Source organism: Homalodisca vitripennis, unplaced genomic scaffold (assembly GCF_021130785.1).
Source record: "Homalodisca vitripennis isolate AUS2020 unplaced genomic scaffold, UT_GWSS_2.1 ScUCBcl_1550;HRSCAF=5305, whole genome shotgun sequence".
Classification (NCBI taxonomy): domain Eukaryota; kingdom Metazoa; phylum Arthropoda; class Insecta; order Hemiptera; family Cicadellidae; genus Homalodisca; species Homalodisca vitripennis.
In genome coordinates this window covers 86,185-105,948 of record NW_025777707.1, presented here as the reverse complement: position 1 = coordinate 105,948, position 19,764 = coordinate 86,185, and the positions used below count along the sequence as shown (strand labels likewise).

The following is a 19,764-nucleotide window of genomic DNA, read 5'->3' as shown; positions in this document are numbered from 1 at the left end:
TGTTACAGTTTGTTAAAAATATTAATCACTGTAGATGATTTTTTAAAGCTTATCCTCCACATGTAGTCCAGGAAGTCTTCTGATAATATCTTGTTGAGTTTTCTGTCGGTTGTTTGGAAGTTTCATTAATGCTCCATATTATAGAATTATCATTATTTTTCTCAATATAAATGGGAGGGGAATGGTGGTGACAAGTAATAGAGGTACAGGAACTCAAGTTTTATCATCATCACGTAGGTTTTCATCATTATTGTCCATGATTAAGCCATCAAAAGTCACCATCAGAAACAGTGAATGTTGGTTCTGAATCATCACTTTCATTTTTAAATAGCATTTTTATCTTCATTAAATGACATATAAAAATGTTCAGTACAACTATCATATACGGCACAAAATTTGCTGTCATATTCACCATGAGATAAATAGGCTTTTTACAATGACTGACAAAAATTCTATGGTACAGTAATAAAAATAAATACTAAAAAGCAATTAATTGTTAAAGAAAAGGTCTCACTGATCTCTATGTTGTAGTTTATGTCATGTTTTCCCAACAGTTATAAATATGGCGCAGACTGGAGAAAGGGTCATTAACTAGGAGCCCACGTGGTGGGAGAAAGGTACTGAGTGGAGCGGGAGTGGCGGAGGCTACTAAAAGAACAAAATTTCTTTGAGTTCTCACAGATAGTTAGAGTTGAGGGGTTAAGCTAAATTTTTGTATATTTTAGTGATGTTTTATATTGATGGATGATCATATAAAACACCTAAAATGGACTGTGCCTATATATGTAGACAAAAACTATTCAACTTCCTTAATTGTCATCCAGATGCAAAAATTAATGATCACTGAATTCTTTATCAAAATTTCTGAGAAAGTTACCTTGAAATGGTTACTTTTTTAATTACTGCATTCCTAAAACTTTTAGTGGATGAAAATAAAGTTATTACTAATGTGTAATCTTTAATTTGTTTACTAATAAATTTAACATTTAAATTACTAAATGAGAAGTTTTGACTAAGTTTGGTTTTAATCAGTTAAATAATTTTATTTATTAATTTTTATTGATATTATATCATAACTCAGAGATGATGAGTTAATATGTAATATATTATTAGATGTTTAGTCATTTACTATTCCTAATAAGACTCACAGTATTTGAGAGGTGGTATCATATGATGAGCAACCTAATTCACTTGCAAAACATTAACACTATGTTCAATCATGACAGTTTAGTACATTACATATAGTAGTTATGGTATAAACTTTCAGGCTTCATCTAAATAAGATCCTGTCTAGTTAAGTCTTGACTGGATAGACAATGATGGGTATTACAGTCTTATCATTTTTTGTTATGTCACTCATGTTTTTCTATAACGTACAGACAGCTCTAATATCTACTATTATACTCTAGTAGTTCTGGGTGGGGAATGAGTAGGGGGCTTTGCATCATTCTACAATGCATAAGGAACTGTTATCCTGAAGGGTAGATCGAATTCTTCTAAAGACTTAAAGACGGGTCAAAAGGGAAAGTAGAACCAGAATATTAATTTAACAGTCTCTCTCAGTGAAACAACTGGGAAGGGTTTTATACATCCTAACATTAGTATATCATTGTACTATGATTTTATGAGCACATTAACTGATTCTTACAATTTTTGATGTGGAAGGTGCAATCAGAGGAACTTTCTCGTCAATTATCTTTCCACACTTTCCTATCTTTCCAATGGTTATGCACTAACCATGTATAGAGGCTACAGTCAAGTGGTTGGGAATCTATCCAAATTCCCTATTCCCAATCAAGTATTATTAGGCCTAAAATTTCCCCCAATATTCTTTTCTTATAACTAAATGTTGTAAATAATCTTTGTCCTCACAGTATACATTCTTTCTAAAAATTGTATTAAATTGTCCATGTGGGCTGGTCTTAATTAATACAGAGAATTCAATGTATATAATACTGCTAACATTATTGTAAAATTTACTGTCCAAACTTTATATTTTCAGGTTTGATCCTATTTTTATCAACCTAAAGATAAAGCCAGAATGGTACACAAATACTGTGCCTTCAGGCAAAGTACCTGCATTGTTGGTGGATGGCCAGATTGTCTCCGATAGTCTAATTATCGCAGATTACCTGGACGAGAGTCACTCTCAGAGACCACTCCATAGTAAGGATCCCTTGCAGAAGGCCAAGGATAGAATCATAATAGAGAACTTCGGCAAGGTAGGTCTTAGTTCAGAATACTATGTTAGAATTGTTTACCAATATGAGATGCCATCTCTTAATGACACCTCTTATTAATTCTAGTGTTTAGTATTAGAAACATTTTTATAGGTTACCTGAAGTAGTTTGGCTACGTACCTTATTTGTGTTTGGATATCATATTTATAATTGATTGAATATGAATATAATCTGTTTTTTTGTGTGTGCTTTAAAACAATTTGCGTAACGCTTGTCTTAATCCTTTGAGATGGCTCTGGAGGTTGATTCCTCACATGTGAATCCATTTTATAATATGGAGTAAATTAACAAGGAAGTTCTTTCTTGAAAATTTTAGTAAACAATGTTAAATAAGTACATTCCAAAAATAATACTACTTTGGTTGTTAACATTACTAACGGAAGATCTCATCATAACATTTGATCATCCTTCATACAACCCCAATCTAGTGTTCAGTGAATCACATGTTTTTTGCAACTGTTTGAAGGTCAGTGCCTCAATGACAACAATAAAATAAAAATGATCATCTTACAGTAAAGTTGCTGTTAAATCAGGTAGCAAACTTATATGTTGGCAGTATACAAAAGCTTGTTTGATAGGATCAATATTCCAGGAAATTAAGTTACATAGAAAAGTAAATAATGGTATGGGCTTACATGTAAAAATAAAATTATTACAAATAGTGTTCAGTAATGTAAAGTGTTGAACGACTCTGACTCCACCAACTTTGCCATTGATGGGAGAGTATAGGCACAATGCTACACCGCAATCCATTTTTAGGACTTTTTGTTTTGGCAGGTGAGTTGTTACATTCCTTACTAGATTCCCATTTCATGGCCACTGTCCTAAGCAACCTTTATTATTCATGGTTTTTTCGTTCGGCGGCCAACTTAAACCTGCATTTGGTTCATCCCACAGTGACAGTTCTGATTACCAAAATAATAGGCACATGGGGGTATTATATATTCTAGATTTTGGCATAAAAAATTAGATTCAAGCATGTCTGAGGTCTCATCCATTAAAATTAAGAATAGGTTGAGATTGTTTGAGTCCGAAGGCCTCTAATTAGTCCCTTTACCACTTGAGATTACTCCTCCAGGGACCAGCTATTCTGAGTGAAACTTTGGAGTGAATTAGGTACTAAATTATTCAATTAATCTTTTGCCTTTATACCAAGTTCTGACAACTGTTGACACGCCAGAATCGCTATGGCCCTTCATCAGGGTTTCTCTTAAATGTCCAGTTCAGGCATGGATCATCATCTTTCAGGTTCCTGACAGTAAACATTGATCTGACAGTCTTAGCAACTAGTTGCAAGTAATGTACACCCTATTTTCAGTGAGGGCCTCTGAGCTGACCAGCTTGAGAGTAAGTTGGCATTTACAAACGCTCTAATTTAGTCCGAGTCCACAATTCTTTTCCACATTATATTTTCACATTGAAAAAAAAACCAATTGTTTAACTGTTAGTAACGATTCCACCACATGATATTTCAATCTACAGGGATATTTTAAATTGCCTCTGCCAATGGGGAGCAATCACTCGATTCTTTGTCATGGTCTTTACAGTTAGTGCAGACTGCTTTTTGAGTGTTATAGATAAAAAGTACAAATATAAACCATAAATATTATGCAAGTGTAAGTGTTTCTGTGTATATTAAAATGATTCTCACTTAAACACAGTTTATTTTTATTTCACCTCTCATGAGACTACAAAAAGAGACGCTTTGTTTCTCAAGTTTTCTACCTGGAGGGCATCTTGATAAAATGAGATTGTTTGTTGGTGGCACTTTGTTAAGTGCTAGTTCCATTTGACACCTCCTTCGCCAAAATCAAGACCCTGGAACGGTAAAAGTTTGATGGTGATTTTACGTAGTCTAAAATTTCAAATAATCATTGTGTCAACAGCCCAGTTAATCAGAATTTAGAATTTTTACTGTGTACATATTATATGCTGCTCGAAATGACTATTTTTCAACTACAAGAACTTTTCTTAGCAAATTAATAGTTTTTACTGTGTTATCCTCAGGTAACAGGGCCTTTCTACAAGGTAATGACTGGTGTCAATGCCTCCGTTGAAGAGTATGAACATGTTGTGAAAGAGTTAATACCTTTTGACAATGAACTGGCTGCAAGAGGAACATCTTTCTTTGGAGGTAGACTATTTTATGTCTTACCGTTAACTTTAGTCTATTATTCATTTAAGTCAAATTCTCATAAATAAAACAAAATGTAAATTTCAAAACATAGAGTTAAAAAATAAATAAATTTGTTTCTACGTACAATTTCCAAACTCTGAATTGACATTAGAACACTGTTTGTGCTTTTTAGGTGATAAACCAGGCATGGTTGACTATGTGATCTGGCCTTGGTTTGAAAGAATCCAAATGTTCAAGATCCTTCATGGGGACCAATTTGTTTTCCCTGCTCAAAGGCTACCAAACTTAGTAAGTAACATGTGGTTTGTGTTAACTTACAACCTTTAATGTAAAAATATAATAGTTGACAATTAATTACAAACAATAAATCACAATTAAGGTAATATTAATACTAAAATGATTATTATGCCAAGAAACAATATATTTTAATCAGACTAATATTATTACTTTCTTTAATAAAATTAAGAAACTGCAAAATTAAATTGTTAATTATTTTGTTTGGAATGGTTATGAATTATTTTAACAAATTGTATGAGCTTTCATGATTGACGCCCATAGCTTGATTCTGTAATCTGCTACTTGGAGGCTCCTATGTCACCTGACATCCTCAGTTATCCACATGGAGGATATGGAGTTTTGTCTAGTTTATGTAAGTCACCTTAGGCGTGTGAAGTGATCAATAATGGCTATGTTCTATAGACAGTAAACAATATCCTTTATTAACAATATCATTAAGATATGTTATAATGTCATTCAGTTGGTGGAGTTAATTTTAAAGTAATCAATCATTGTCATGTGTTGTAGTCAAGGTTCATTGTTCGATGAACTCGCCCAGCATGTAGAAAGCTTGGTCACAGCTAATACTGTTGGGTTTTGTCATGGCCCCTGGATTGTGGTCTTGCAGATATTCTTTCAGATGTAATGACAGTTAGTGGAATAACTTTAATTCATAAGATGGTTTTTTTTTCAAAGAAGGCTGTTCTGTGGACTGGTAGTGTGTAATCTCCAGCCTGTCTGAAAAAAGGGGTTATGCAGATTCCTCTGTTTTAGATAGTCTTTGAATATTCAGTAAGGATGGTTTCTAGAATGTAAATTGATGTTACTGTCAGTATTTTTCAGTCTTTGAGGATGTTCCTGAAGGTCTGTCATTCTGAAGAAGGTTGTAGTTCTGCCATTATTCTGTATGCTCTTTTTTGCACTACCAGGGCTCTGTGAAGATTACCTCCTGAAGGACTAGTGGGTACCAGTGGCACAGTGTAGTGGGTACGGCGGTTATCGCAACATAACCAGATCAAGCAACGCCGAGCGTGGCTGCTGCTTAGACAGGTGACCGCTGAGCGATCCTGTCCTTGCAAGCGGCCCGCCTGCCCGGCCATTGGTGGTGGTTCGGAAGTCACCTTTAAGCCGTTGGTCCCCAGGTTAAGTGTTAGAGAGGGCTTCTTAGCCCTAACTTCGCCTGGTAAAATAAGACATTCTTTACTTTTACTTTTTACTTTTTGACTAGTCCAAACAGTTATTTCGTAGCGTAGGTGGTTTTCGAATAATGCATGTTATACAATGCTTGTGGCTTCTTGAGTGATCATTACCTTTATTCTTTTTGATGTAAATGATGCTAAATTAAGTTTCAGGCAGAGACTACATATGTGATTTGTCCAGGTCGTGTTCTCATCGGTTGTAATACCTAAATGTTTAATTGCATCAACTGCTTAGAGGCCTTGTAGTTCAGTTATGAATAATTTTTTGCTACCCAGTGACATTTGTTTTTTTTATTTAATTAAAAACAAGGCCATTTTAAACTATATTCTTGAGCCATGTGGAAAGCAATATGTGTGTAAATAGCTAGTTGTTCATGGTTCCTATTTGCTGAAAGTAGCACAGTCTCATCCACATACATGATCATTTTACAGTATTCTCTTAGGTGTTCCGGAAAGTCATTTATGAATAAGATGAACAAAATTGGTCTGAGCACAAAGCCTTATGGAAAACCTCTTAATACTGGTAGAGGTTTGGACTGTACTGATCTAGTGAGTCTGCCGTTTGTTTCCTTTAGTTCAATCATTTGTGATTGTCCCAAAGGTACTCTTAGATTACTTAGACGAAACGGTCCTTGGTTGCGCAGTGGACAGATGTCGCTGCGCGCATGTGCGGCCCGGCCCCCGCTCACCGAGCAGCGCTGTCAGTCAGTTCTATCTGCTGTACGAGTGAAGTGTCTATTAGCGTGACTAAAAACATACGTATCAGTTGTTACAATGGACAACGCAGGAGCTTCTGTTTTTAAAACTATAAAAAAACCTGTTATTCACAGTCAAGCACGCGAAATAATATACAACGTTTACAATTATATGCAGAAACAGTACCCTGGAATGTCAGGAAAACAGCTCAGACTAAAAGTGGCAGATGCTTTTGGAAAATCATCAAGTACCGTGTATAGAGTTTTAAAAGAAAGTGAAAATTCCCTGGGAGAAACAAAGAAATTCACCACCACTCCCCATAAAAGAAGACCAAGAAAAAAGGAAAAGAGTGATTTCGATGATTTTAATTAATGCTTACTAAGAAGAGTGATAAACGAGTTTCACGTAACAGAAGAGGAAAGGCCAACATTAAAGGGTATTTTAAGGGCAATAAAAGAAAGAATACAATATCAAGGGAGTGTATCTAGTTTAAGAAAAAATATTTTGGACCTAGGTTTCAAGTGGAAGAGGGCAGAAAATAATCGGAAACTCCTCGTAGAAAAGTCAGATATTCTGAATATGACGTTAAATTATTTGAGGAAAATTCAAGAGTTTCGTGAAGCAGGGCATAACATTGTATATATGGATGAAACTTATTTTCACAGCTCTTCTGCGGTCTCCCAAGACTTGGACAGAAAGTGAAACCAAAGGTTTAAAGAACTCAATAAGTAAAGGGAAACGGGTGATTGTTCTCCATGCTGGTAGTAAAGATGGGTTCGTACCTAATGCCTTGGTAATGTTTGAATCTGGAAAGAAGACAGGTAATTATCACCAAGATATGAATTTTAAAAATTATAAGAAATGGGTAGAAGACAAACTTGTTCCAAACCTAAAGAAGAACAGTGTTCTAGTTATTGATAACGCGCCCTACCATAATTACAGTTAAATACAGCACCAACATCGTCTAGTTTAAAAAAGGATATGATCAAATGGTTAACTGAGAAAAATATTACTCACAACTCAGCTATTTTAAAACCTTAACTGTACAACTTAATAAAAATTAACAAGCCATCATTTAAAAGTTTTAAAATAGATCATATGTTAAAAGAAGCAGGCCATCATGTTGTAAGGTTACCCCCATACCATCCCGACCTCAACCCATTAGAATTGATATGGGCCACGGTAAAAGAGTATATAAAAAAGAAAAATATTAAATTCTCTACAAAAAGTGTTAAGGAAATAGCAAAAGAAAAGTTTGATTCCATTACTAAAGATGAATGGAAAACCCGCTGCGAACACGTGAAAAAGGTGGAAGAAGAATATTTACGTCATGAAAGGATCATCGATGATGTCATGGAGAGATTTATTATTAGCTTGGGGGAGGACAATGAAAGTGAGGGCAGTGTCAGTGATAGCGAAGGAAGCGATGCCGATTGCTCCGGCCGTTTCGAAGAACAAATCACCGATGACGACTGCATGGCTGGGATTACTCCTTTAGTGGATGATTAAGGTAAGCCTAGTGTATACTACACAGAAATAATTTATTCATAAGTTTTTATTATTCATTAAATATTTATTCATAGTAATATTTTATTTTGTTAACCAGCAATATCTTGGAGTCATGTAATTTTAAGGGAGTACAATGCCTAGACACACGCATCAGCCCAATGTCTGCAGTAGTGCTAGTAGCTGCCGGCCGCACCTGCCGTCCCGCTCCTCTTACCCACCCCGGCCCACACTTCTCCTCAAACTCCTCACCCCTCCATGCGTGAACCGTTTCATGTCTGAGTAATCTATCTGTAGCTTGCAAACCACTTGAGAGCTGCTTGTTTAATATTTAAGTTTTTAGTTTTGTCAATATAAGGTTATATCCATGGCAATCAAATGGCTTACTAAGGTCAGGGTACGAGCTGGCGATTGTGTACCAATTTCTGAGTTGTCAATTATATATTTAACAATGTCATTAATTGCTGTGATAATAGATTTGCCAGCAATAAAACCATATCGTTTGTCAGTTACTATGGTTCTTTGTCATACAATTTAAGAGTGATGAGTAAATTTTTTTCTATGAGTTTTGAAGCAGATGGAAGTAGAGAAATTGGTTTGTAATTAGTAATATTTTTGGTAATATATTGGGATCACCTTGTTTCAGTTTAGGGTAGACTATGGCTATTTTTAATTTGGGAGGAAATATGTCTTGCCAATGGCATATTTATGATTTCTACCATAGGCTTTATTAGTTCATTCTCACAATATTTGAGGATCTTAGTTGAAATCACATCTGTTCCAGTAGAAGTTAAGCATTGTAAAGATCTCAAAACTCTGTCCATCTCTTCAGCAGTTGTTAGATGTAGGGTTGTCTGATTCTCTCTTGGATTTAGAGTAGTTGATACTGGGTTACCATTTATGTAATTTGCTTAAGTGTTTATTTGGCTATGTTTGAAAAGTATTTATTGAAACAATCAGCTATTTTTTCAGTATCTGTAAGAAGTTCTCTACCATATCTAATTTAGTGGTTTCAGACTTAGTTTCATTCGCTTTTGATTGTTTATAGTGTTACAAATAGCTTTGGATTCATTGACTGTTTGGTTTATATATCCTGCATTGGCATCTTGTTGTGACTGTTAAGTATTTGGTCATATGTTTTCTTCAATACTGACATAGTTTGTTTGTAATGTTCACTTCCAGTTAGAACATCTTGTGCCTTTAAGAAATATTCTTTCAGATTTGCAATTTCCATGTTATAACTAAGTAATTTGCAATACGTAAATAATTTTGTAACTAAGTGTTTACATCTTAGGGCGTGTACAGTCAAGTAAAAATTGGAGTGAAGAGTTAACTTGGGAATAGGCTTCATCCATCTCTGTTGACTTGATGACAGAGTCCCAATTTTCCATAGCTAGTGAATTTCTTAAGCTCAGAAAGTTTTTGTGAGTAAACTTTCTTTTCAGTGTATATATCTAATATCTAATATGTAAAATTGCCTTGTATGGTTTGATAATCCTGTTGTTATTCTGGTGAGTGGAAGGTCTAATCTGTGGATGTTATACAACTTTTGTAATTCGTTTAGTGCAGTCTGTTCTCTTGAAGTCTCATCCAGATTGTCAATGTTAATGTTTTCTACGATGAGTTTATTGGTACCTGGAGTTATTATTTTGCCAAAGTTTCAGACAATACCTGAAGTGAAGAGTCAAGATTATTTATGTATTTATTTCAACGATTTCCCATTAAATAGACTTAGACAATATTGTAGCTCTTATAAACTTAACAAACAAAACTGGTTCAAACTTAACAAAAATAAATTAAGTTGATTTGCAGCAAAATAGTCCATAACAACCAGAAGAGAAGCTAAAGTGCATATAGTAATTAACAACACCAATTTAAAATAACAAAAAATGTAGGAGTAGATTTGATATAATTTAGTCAAACCCACTTCATGGAAAAACTGGTAAAAATTGATGCAATAAATAAATTAATGAATAGGACAAGTAACAGACAATTATAACAAAAACGGTACCGGTAAGCAATGAAATATAAATCGGGTAAAAACAATTTTAACAAAAACAATCAAAAAGACAGTGTTAAATATGTTTCTCACTCCAACAAAAGAGAGAATAATTTAGCAACAAAATAACAAGGGAAAAAGAAAAAAGAAAGTTTAGGTGTCAGGCAGTGTCTGAGACACTCCCTGTAGGCTCCCATTGACTGGCTGAAGATGTTAGCACTGCTCTCCAGTTCGTTGAGGAGACAAGGAATCCATGTCGACTATAAGTAATGGGTAGGAATCGTTTTGCGTGTCCTGGATCGAGTTTCTCTTGGTACTTTAAATTAGAACTTGGTGATCAGTCAGACATAAGCATTTTTCTTTGTAATTTTTATTTGAATAGCTATTACTATCACTTGTCATCTCAAATAATCACTTCCTTCTACTTCCAAGATTTCAGTTTTGTGTATAAGTTGGTTGTGTTTGTATGAGATAGCAACACCTCTTTTAATATGTTAATTCTTGCCATATGCACTGATCTGAGTATAGTGAGCCAGTCTATCATGATCTATTGTGCATTCTTTAAGTCCATGATCTGTAAGTAGTACTAGATCTGGATTTCTGTTGTGTAAAATATGTTCTAAAAGATCAATTTTATTTGCTATTCTATGTTTTGCTGGAAGAAAATTAACTTTCTAGATCCAAATTTGAGTTTTGTTATAGACAAGGCTGAGTTGAATTGGTTAAAGTCCTGTCATAAGTCCCTAGTAAAATTTTTGAGCTGCCATTTTGTACTGGGTTGAGATAGATTTCCACTGTTCTTCTTCTTTTATCAAGACCTTTCAAAAGAGGTGTCACTTAATGGGTTTTTTTCATTAAACATTTTTTGAGCTGCTCCCCAAAATCCAATTTTGAGGAAATGGGCAAAGTTGTAACAGTGACTAAAAAGTTCACTTCTATTTTCTGGAAAGGTGTTCTGAGTTCAATCCCTCCAACTTTATCCATCGAAAGCTAAACAGAGTGTATCCATACTTTTAACTTACTCTGTATATTTACTGTACACTACTGAACTATTAGGTTTGCGCTATCAAACGATATCAATTATAGTAGGGTTACTTCACCCTACACCCTATTGAACAATGAACTTCAGTGTTATTCGAATGAAGAACATAACAATTAATGTGTAAAATTATTGATTATCATTATTTTTTCTGTTTATTGCTGTAGATATACTGCAAACATTTATCCACCCCACTTTTATTGGAATTCTACTGTGTTATCAATAATTAAGAGTAATTATAATTAAAAAACACTACAAATGTTTACCACTTGCTTGAAAGTGCTTTTTAGCGAGTCTGTACAGTATTTTGAATTAGCTGATTATAGGCTGCAAGAGATTAAAAATTTAAGAAAAATACAAATAACATTGAATTGTGGCTTTGATAATGTGACTCGTCAATTTGTGTTTAAACAGCCCCAGTGGCTGACAGATGTGATGGCGGATAATGCTGTTCAGCATTCTACCTGTCTTCAGAGAAACATGAAAACCCAACAGTCTGGCAACCCTGACTATGATGTACTTGTAAATGTGTGTGTATACAGGCCCAGTGGATGGCAAGGATGACGGCAGATGATGCTGTTCAGCAGTACTACCTGTCTTCAGAGAAACATGCTAGCTTCATGAAAACCCAACAGTCTGGCAACCCTGACTATGATGTACCTGTAAATGTGTGTGTATACAGGTCCAGTGGATGGCAAGGATGACGGCAGATGATGCTGTTCAGAGAAACATGCTAGCTTCATGAAAACCCAACAGTCTGGCAACCCTGACTATGATGTACTTGTAAATCCCATATATATACAGCCGCATGTGATACTGACTGACTCACTGACTGACATATATATACAAATTCTAACATAGTTCTAGAAGTGCTGGAAAACTTGAAATTTGGCATGCAGGTACCTTTTGGCAATATGAACCCACAGGAAAAGTCTGAAAACCGGATATTTTTACTTTTTAACCCTTCAAAAAAATTAATAACCGGTTGAAACTGGTTAAAAAGTGGTGTAGTTTTTTTGCTTTAGAGCCGTCTAAGCGAATAAACCGTTGGTCGTAGCTCAAATCTAATTTTTGAAGGATTTAGCGAACTGTCTGATCTACAAAATAGGCACATTAGATTTTGCCACATCTCTACCGATCAACCCGTAAAATGCTTCCAAACTCGAACATTTTTGTCGAATTTTGGCAATTTTTCGCTTTGTAGACCTTTGTTTGAGGCTCTGTAGTGTCTAAACCGTAGGTCGTAGCTCGGATCTGACGAAAAAAACGCTAGTGTGGAGTGAAGCGATCTACAAAAAAGGTCCAGTGACTTTTTGCTCTATCTCCATTGGTTTGGCCGCAAAACGCGATTAAGTGAAAACATTTTTAAAAATTTTGCCCAAAAATTTACCTTTCGGGCTCGATAGCGCCTAAACGGTTGGTCGTAGCCCAAAATAAATTTTTCAATGGGATTTAGTAAAACGGAGTGATCTACAAAAAAGTATCAGTAACATTTTGCCGTATCCTCAACGGTTTGGCCGCATAACGCGTTTTTAAAGTTTTGATTTTGTGAGTTTTACGTGAGATTTTGTATTCCTGGGCTATATTTTAGACAAAATCTTAGTTCTAGGCCAGATACAAAATATGATTTGAATACAAAATAGTGCAATCTACACAAAAGGCCCAGTGACCTTTTTACTCTATCTTCTATGGTTTAGCCGTAAAACGTGAATATGTTGAAAATTTCACTTAAAAACTTTACTTTTCGTGCTCGATAGTGGCCCGAACCGTTGGCCCTAGCTTATATGTTAAACTTTTTGTAAGTAGCTATTAATAGGATCTACAAAAAGGTTCAGCAGCTTTTCTGTCGTTTAGCTTTCCGTAAGCCTGATAAATGCTCTAAATGGCTAATTCTTTGTCGTCACTTTTAGGTGTTTTTACATTTTGCAACTATAATTGGTGCGATTCATGCTGGTTCCATATTGACCTTGTATTACTAAGTTAACGAGTGAATAAAACCCCCCTCCACATCGGGAGTCGGCTGAGCGTTATTGAAACTTCAATAGTAGATAGGGACAGAGTGTTTTTCTATTTAATTTTATGAAATATTAGTTCATTGTCAAAACTCTGCGTGGAATTATAATTTCCGAAGCAATTTAAAAACCCCTGATCAACGTTTTATTTTGATAAAAAATTCCTCGTGCCCAGACACAAAATTTACTAGAAAAGTACCACGCCTTCTTTAACCCCCGAGAACATAAACCCCCCCTCCCCGGGAATTTCCTGTTTGATGAACTCCTGATTAATTTAAAAACCCCCTGATCAACGTAATATTCGGATAAAGGTAGTTTTAAATTATTTACACTATATCTGTTTACACAACAGCTGACCATGCAGACTTTTATCCCAAGCGTTGTACCGATTACACCAGAGATCGTAGCTCAAATCCGACGGTAGAATCGAAAGACAAAATTAAATTTCCGACAAGAAAGGTCCAGTCACTTTTTCTCGTATCTCTAACGGTTAAGCCGTAAAAATGCTCTTTAAATCAAAACTTTGGTTAAAATTTAGTAAAACGACTGACTAGTATACGTCTACTGGAGCACATTCGTGAATTGGCTGAGCGTTAGCGAAGGTTACATTAACCACCCCCTGGAATTTCCTTGTATGACCATATATCTCCTGAGTAAATTAAACCCCCCGATTGTTAACCACCCTGGTAACATTAACCCCCCCCTAGGGAATTTCCTGGCATGACCTCATGTCCGAATTCTAACAATCACCAAATCTCTTAACCCCCCTTGGGGAAGTTTCCTGGTATAACCAGATAACCCCTGATGTCTTAACCCCCCAGTAACATTAAACCACCCCAGGGAATTTCCTGGCATGACCTCAGTCCGAATTTTAAACAATCACCAAATCTTTCTTATTCCCCGAATTTGCAAGCGTGAATTTAACCGCTCATCCCCGAATTTGCAAGCGTACATCATGGGGGCCTGGGGGCGTAGCCCCCAGCGAGCCGAAGGCGAGTCTAAATATATATACAACCGCATGTGTAACTGACTGACTGACTCACTCACTCACGTATAACTAAATTCTAACCTACTTCCAGATGAGTTAGAGACTTGAAATTTGGTACACAGATAGCTTTCCACGTGTAACCACCAGGAAAATCCCGAAAAGTGAGAATTTTTCATTTTCAACCCCTCAAAAAAATTCCCAAAAAATCGCGCATTCTTCACCCCTGCAGGCATTTTTTGTAAGCCCGATAGCGGGCCGAACCGTTGGAGCTAGCTCGGATCTGACGGAAAATTCATGGTCAGGAATGAAGTGAACTACAAAAAAGGTCTAATGACTTTTTGCTCTATCTTCCATGGTTAAGCGACAAAACGCTCGAACATTTTGAAATTCCAGAGATTTTTTCGATAAAAATAATGTTTCAAGCCCGATAGCGGCCGAACCGTTGGTCGTAGCTCAAATCTGATTGACCCATCAAATTAGCAAATTGCGCGATCTACAGAAAAGGTCCAGTAATCTTTTTGCCCTATCTCGATTGGTTTTTGGCCGAAAAACGTGATTATGTACAATTTTTGTTGTAACTTTTACGCGAAACTTTTGTTTTGGGGTCGATAGCGGCGAAACCATTGGTCGGAGGTCAAAATAAGACTAACGTTTTATTTAGGAAATAAGATGACCTACAAAAAGGTCCAGTGACTTTTTACTATATTTCCCTTAGTTTGACCGCAAAACGCGATTAAGTGAAAATATTGGACATTTTCGCCTAAAAATTTACATTCCGGGCTTGATAGCGGCTAAACGGTTGGTCGTAACCTCAAAACAAATTTTAAACGGGATTTAGGAAATCACGTGATCTACAGAAAAGGTTCAGTGACTTCGGGAGTTGGCTGAGCGTTAGCTAAGCGTCAATAGTAGATAGGGACAGAGGAATATTTATTATGTTCACAGACACATACCCTCTAAAAAAGGCCCAAGTGTGTCATTTAACCCCGGTAATATTAACCCCCCCCCCGGGGATTTCCTGGTATGACCTGATAACCTCCTGTACATTCAACCCCTGATGTGTTTAACCCCCCTGGTAACATTAAACCCCCCAGGGAATTTCCTGCCATGACCTCATTTCCGAATTTTACCAGTCACCAAATCTCTTAACCCCCCCCCCTGGGAAGATCCTGGTATGACCAGATAACCCCCCTGGAGACTTATCCCCCCCGGTAACGTTAACCCCCCCTGGAATTTGTTCATATGACCAGACAATATCCTGACGAAATTAAACCCCCTCTTGTCTTAACCTCCTTAACATTAATCACCACCCACCCAGGGAATTTCTCGCCTTGACTAGATAGTCTCCTGGTGATATTAAACCCCCAGTTCGACTTAAAATACTGCCTTGAGGTCGGTTTTTATTATGTTTTATACTAAACAATTCAAGATAGCTGACCCGTGCAGACTTTTTCTCACCGAGCTCATTTCTGGCTAAACCATAGGTCGTAGATCAATCTGAGGGCACAATCGAAAGACAAAATTAAATTTCCAACAAGAAAAGGTCCAGTCACTTTTTGTCGTATCTCTAACGGTTTTAAAAACCGCAAAATGCCCTCAAAGTCAAAAGTTTTTACGAATCCGGAAAAAAAATTTATGAAAAAGGTCAATTTTTTAAATCCCTTGTCATTTACTTAATGTCCGGACTTAACCAGTCACCTAATTCCGCTTATCCCCGAATTTGCAAGCGTTTACTTTGGGGGCCTGGGGGCGTAGCCCCCAGCGAGCCGAAGGCGAGTGTGTGTGTATACAGGCCCAGTGGATGGCAAGGATGACGGCAGATGATGCTGTTCAGCAGTACTACCTGTCTTCAGAGAAACATGCTAGCTTCATGAAAACCCAACAGTCTGGCAACCCCGACTATGATGTACTTGTAAATGTGTGTGTATACAGGTCCAGTGGATGGCAAGGATGACGGCAGATGATGTTGTTCAGCAGTACTACCTGTTTCCAGAAAAACATGCTAGCTTCTTAAAAATTCAACAGTCTGGCAACTCTGACTTTGATGTACTTATTTGTGAATGTGTGTGTGTGTACAGGCCCAGTGGATTTCAAGAATGACTGCAGATGATGCTGTTCAGCAGTACTACCTGTCCCCAGAGAAACATGCGAGCTTCATGAAAACCCAACAGTCTGGCAACCCTGACTATGATATACTGACTCGTGAATAAGGTGGACCTAACTTTTATTTTGTGTTCTCTTCACTATGGCAAAATATTTTAATGCAATGAAATAATTTTAAATAATAGAAATGCCGTTTAAAAAATGTTAAGGTTTTAACATGTTCATGATGACATGTACCCATTGGATACATGGGATCTTTCACAACTGCTATTGTGTACTCGATATTCCTAATATACTGGCCTAATAGGTACACGTTGCTAAGCATATATTGCGTTTTTATTGTTTGCCTGCCTTAGTAGTTTGTTAAATTTGATCCCGCACATGAATAAATACCTCAGACTATCTTGTACCCTGTCAAGTGCTCGATTGCTTAACTTTTATGGTAAACTAATATTTTTAGGTACCCCTTGGGGTACACAGAGAAAAATTGAAAAAAAAAACATATTGAAATATTTGTGTTTGTGCAAAATTGCGAAGCCTACATACCATTCTCATTGTACTTAGAAGTTTGATATAAAAAATCGATTACAGTTTTTTGTCATTATTATTGAAAATTTGACAGGAAAAAAAAGGCCAGGAAAAAGCCATTGTCGTGAACGTGTTAAGTCTCTTATGCCACTCTTTATACAGTTGTTGAATATAAGATGAGCATTTGTTGGTGAAGTGTCACACAGATTTTAGCTTTCTTGCTGAGTATGACATAACCCTCTATAAGATACATAAAAAGAACCTAAACATAGTATTATAAATCTCTTTAGTCAGGGATTGTTGCTGATAGTTTGTATAATAGTTAACAAATTTTAATTTTCACACAAATATTTGTTTTGTAGTTTATGAGTAGGCACATGTTAAAAACAATTATTTAACATTTTAGCATACATGAAAATGTTTCAATTTATTTTCTTATATAAGAATATTTTGATGAATAAAATTATTATTAGGTGTTTGCCTCTATCAAAGTTTAAAGTGACACATAATATCTAATAAAAATCACATATTATTTCAAGCATATCAAGTTCAACATCAAATTTCATGTCATTCATGATTAGGAAACTAGACATAACATCAGATTATGAAGATTTCTAGATTAAGCAAAAAATCGGAAAACGTATTATACCAATACATTTTAAAACATTTATTTTAAAAATTAAAATATACAAATGTATTCTAAAAATTTAAAGCTTTACTAGTAAAAATGATAACATATTTGTACTATATGTACAATGTTGCTATTACCTTTCACTCTATTTACACAATAATGAACAAGCAAGTCTATAAGAGTCACAAACTGCAGCAAAAGAATCTTTACTTCAATCCTAATTGAATGCCCTTGCACACTCTTGATATTATCTGTGCAAGATTCCACAAACAACAATCTGAAGTGATGAAAAATGTTTTTATATGTAACTGATAAATTTGGATGAACTATTTAGGGTAATCCCCTCCAAGTGCTGTGACTTCAGGATGCAGCCATAAAGGTAAAATAGGGTCAAATAACTTTGGAAGTTTTAATTATTGTTTGTAACACATGCCTAGGGGAAAATTAGTAAGTTATTTTGGTTTTAATATTGGTAATTGTAAAAAAAGACATTATGATCACATTATAAGTTAATGATGTATTGAATGCAATCATTCTAACAAAGAATGTTTTATTGATCACTTATTTAAGAACAAGTTGTGAAGTAATTGCAGCAATTTTGTGTACTTACATTAGTGATTGTACTTAATTGTAGATTGATTAGTTAACTTATAGTTTTAAAACTGGAATCAAATATGGGTACTATTGGAAAACAAAATCTTACATGTAGGCATAAGAGTTTTAGTAAAACAAACTTGTTCCTGTTATTTTATACTCATGAAGAATGTCACTCGCTTAAATATTTATCATGATACTCATCTGATCCGTATATTTTATTTAACATAAAGAGTTATATCTTCCCTGTACACATTTTTAAAATGGAAAAAGTGATAGCTATTATGAATTATTTGTAATGATTAAAATGTTTTAGTATTGTAAGTAATTTAATACAAAAAAATAATTGTGCTATAATCAACATTACAAAATGTAAGTAATTTGAATCTATTCTTAATTATTTTTAACAACTATAATATTTTAGTATTGTAATTTAATAGACAAATTCAATTGTGCAATAATCAACATAATATTATTATAGTAATTTTGCTGTGGTAAACTGAAGTGCAATGTAGAAAAAAGTAAAAAGTGTAATAATTAATGAACATTGCTATAACATTATTATTTAATTAAATAATTTTTGTTTATATTATTATTAAATAATTTTAGTGTCACATATCGATATTGTTTAATGTGTTGTATCCTAAAATATACTGTAGGTCCATGAATCCATGAATTTAAGTTTTCAGTAAGGACTAACTGATAGGTTTAAACTCCCTTTGTGTTCAAAGTTTATTGTAGATTTCTTATGGTTGAAGTATCCTAATGTCATAATTTGTAATACTCAGTGATGATCTAAGTCATATGTCCCTTAATACTTGCCTTTAGAGAATGGTATATTTCTGTGATGTGCTGTAGACTCTAGATAAGTATAATAGTTATAACACTCTCTTAAGTGTATTTTAGTGACACATTTTAAAATGTTACATATGTAGAGGTTCATTGTATCTTATTTTAAACTAGCAATATAAAAATGTTAAGCATAAGAAATGTTCATTACTAAACTTAAAAACTTATGGTATTAGTTTTTTTTATTATAAAATATATTTTCTTAATTTGTTATTCTTTGTCATTTTCTTTTAAGTTTTTCCTGATAGAGATATTCCTAATATACCGGCGTTCATTGTGTAGTTCTGGCAAGTTAGTAGAGACAGAATATAACAATATAAGCAGTTACCTATATTTTCTTTATACAGTCTACAGAGATGGTTCACTTATGTGTGTTGTTATAAATATATCATTATCAGAGTTTATTGAAAGTAGGATATTAATTGAACAAATGTTCAAACAATACATGCGCTACATAACCCATCCATAAACTTATAAAATTATTGCTTATAACTGAATAGTAAATAGTCTATTTTTTTTTTTTTTTTTTTTTTCCTTTGGGATATTGGGGTGGATTCATAGATCCTCACACGTCAACCTGAGCTTATTGTGTGCCCCTTTGATGTTAGAGGGGTAAGCCTATCTTCGTGCCCTTAATTAGGCTAAGAAGCTTTTCCCCGATACTAGCATCTGGTTCGTCGCCTGGTTGTTTGTCACCGAAAAGAGCCCTTCTCCTTGCTCCCAGTCTCTCACAGTCCAGTATTATGTGTTTTTGCAGTCTCTTCAGACTTATTGCAGAGTCTACACTCCGAGGCCTCATTTCGTAAACCTAGAGTGTTTAGGTGTTTCCTGAAGTGGCCAGTGTCCAGTGATCAAGGCAATCACTTGCTTAAACCCGATCCCTGCCCAGCCCATCAGCCATCTTGGTGAATCCGGAGCTAGAATCGGCAAGCAGTCTTTTGCCGAGTGCTTGTCCTTGGTGACTCTG

General features: G+C 35.2%; 1 protein-coding gene across 1 annotated transcript; it reads left to right on the top strand.

The window, feature by feature from the left end:
• Nucleotides 1-2,002: 2,002 nt before the first annotated feature.
• On the top strand, nucleotides 2,003-19,124 carry LOC124371540 (pyrimidodiazepine synthase-like; the record flags this gene model as incomplete). The annotated part of the gene is given in 4 exon segments (XM_046829892.1): nucleotides 2,003-2,222; nucleotides 4,248-4,374; nucleotides 4,550-4,665; nucleotides 16,171-19,124. Coding segments are annotated over 4 exon segments (595 nt in total), but the record flags the coding sequence as incomplete, so codon positions are not given.
• Between the last annotated feature and the right edge of the window lie 640 nt (nucleotides 19,125-19,764).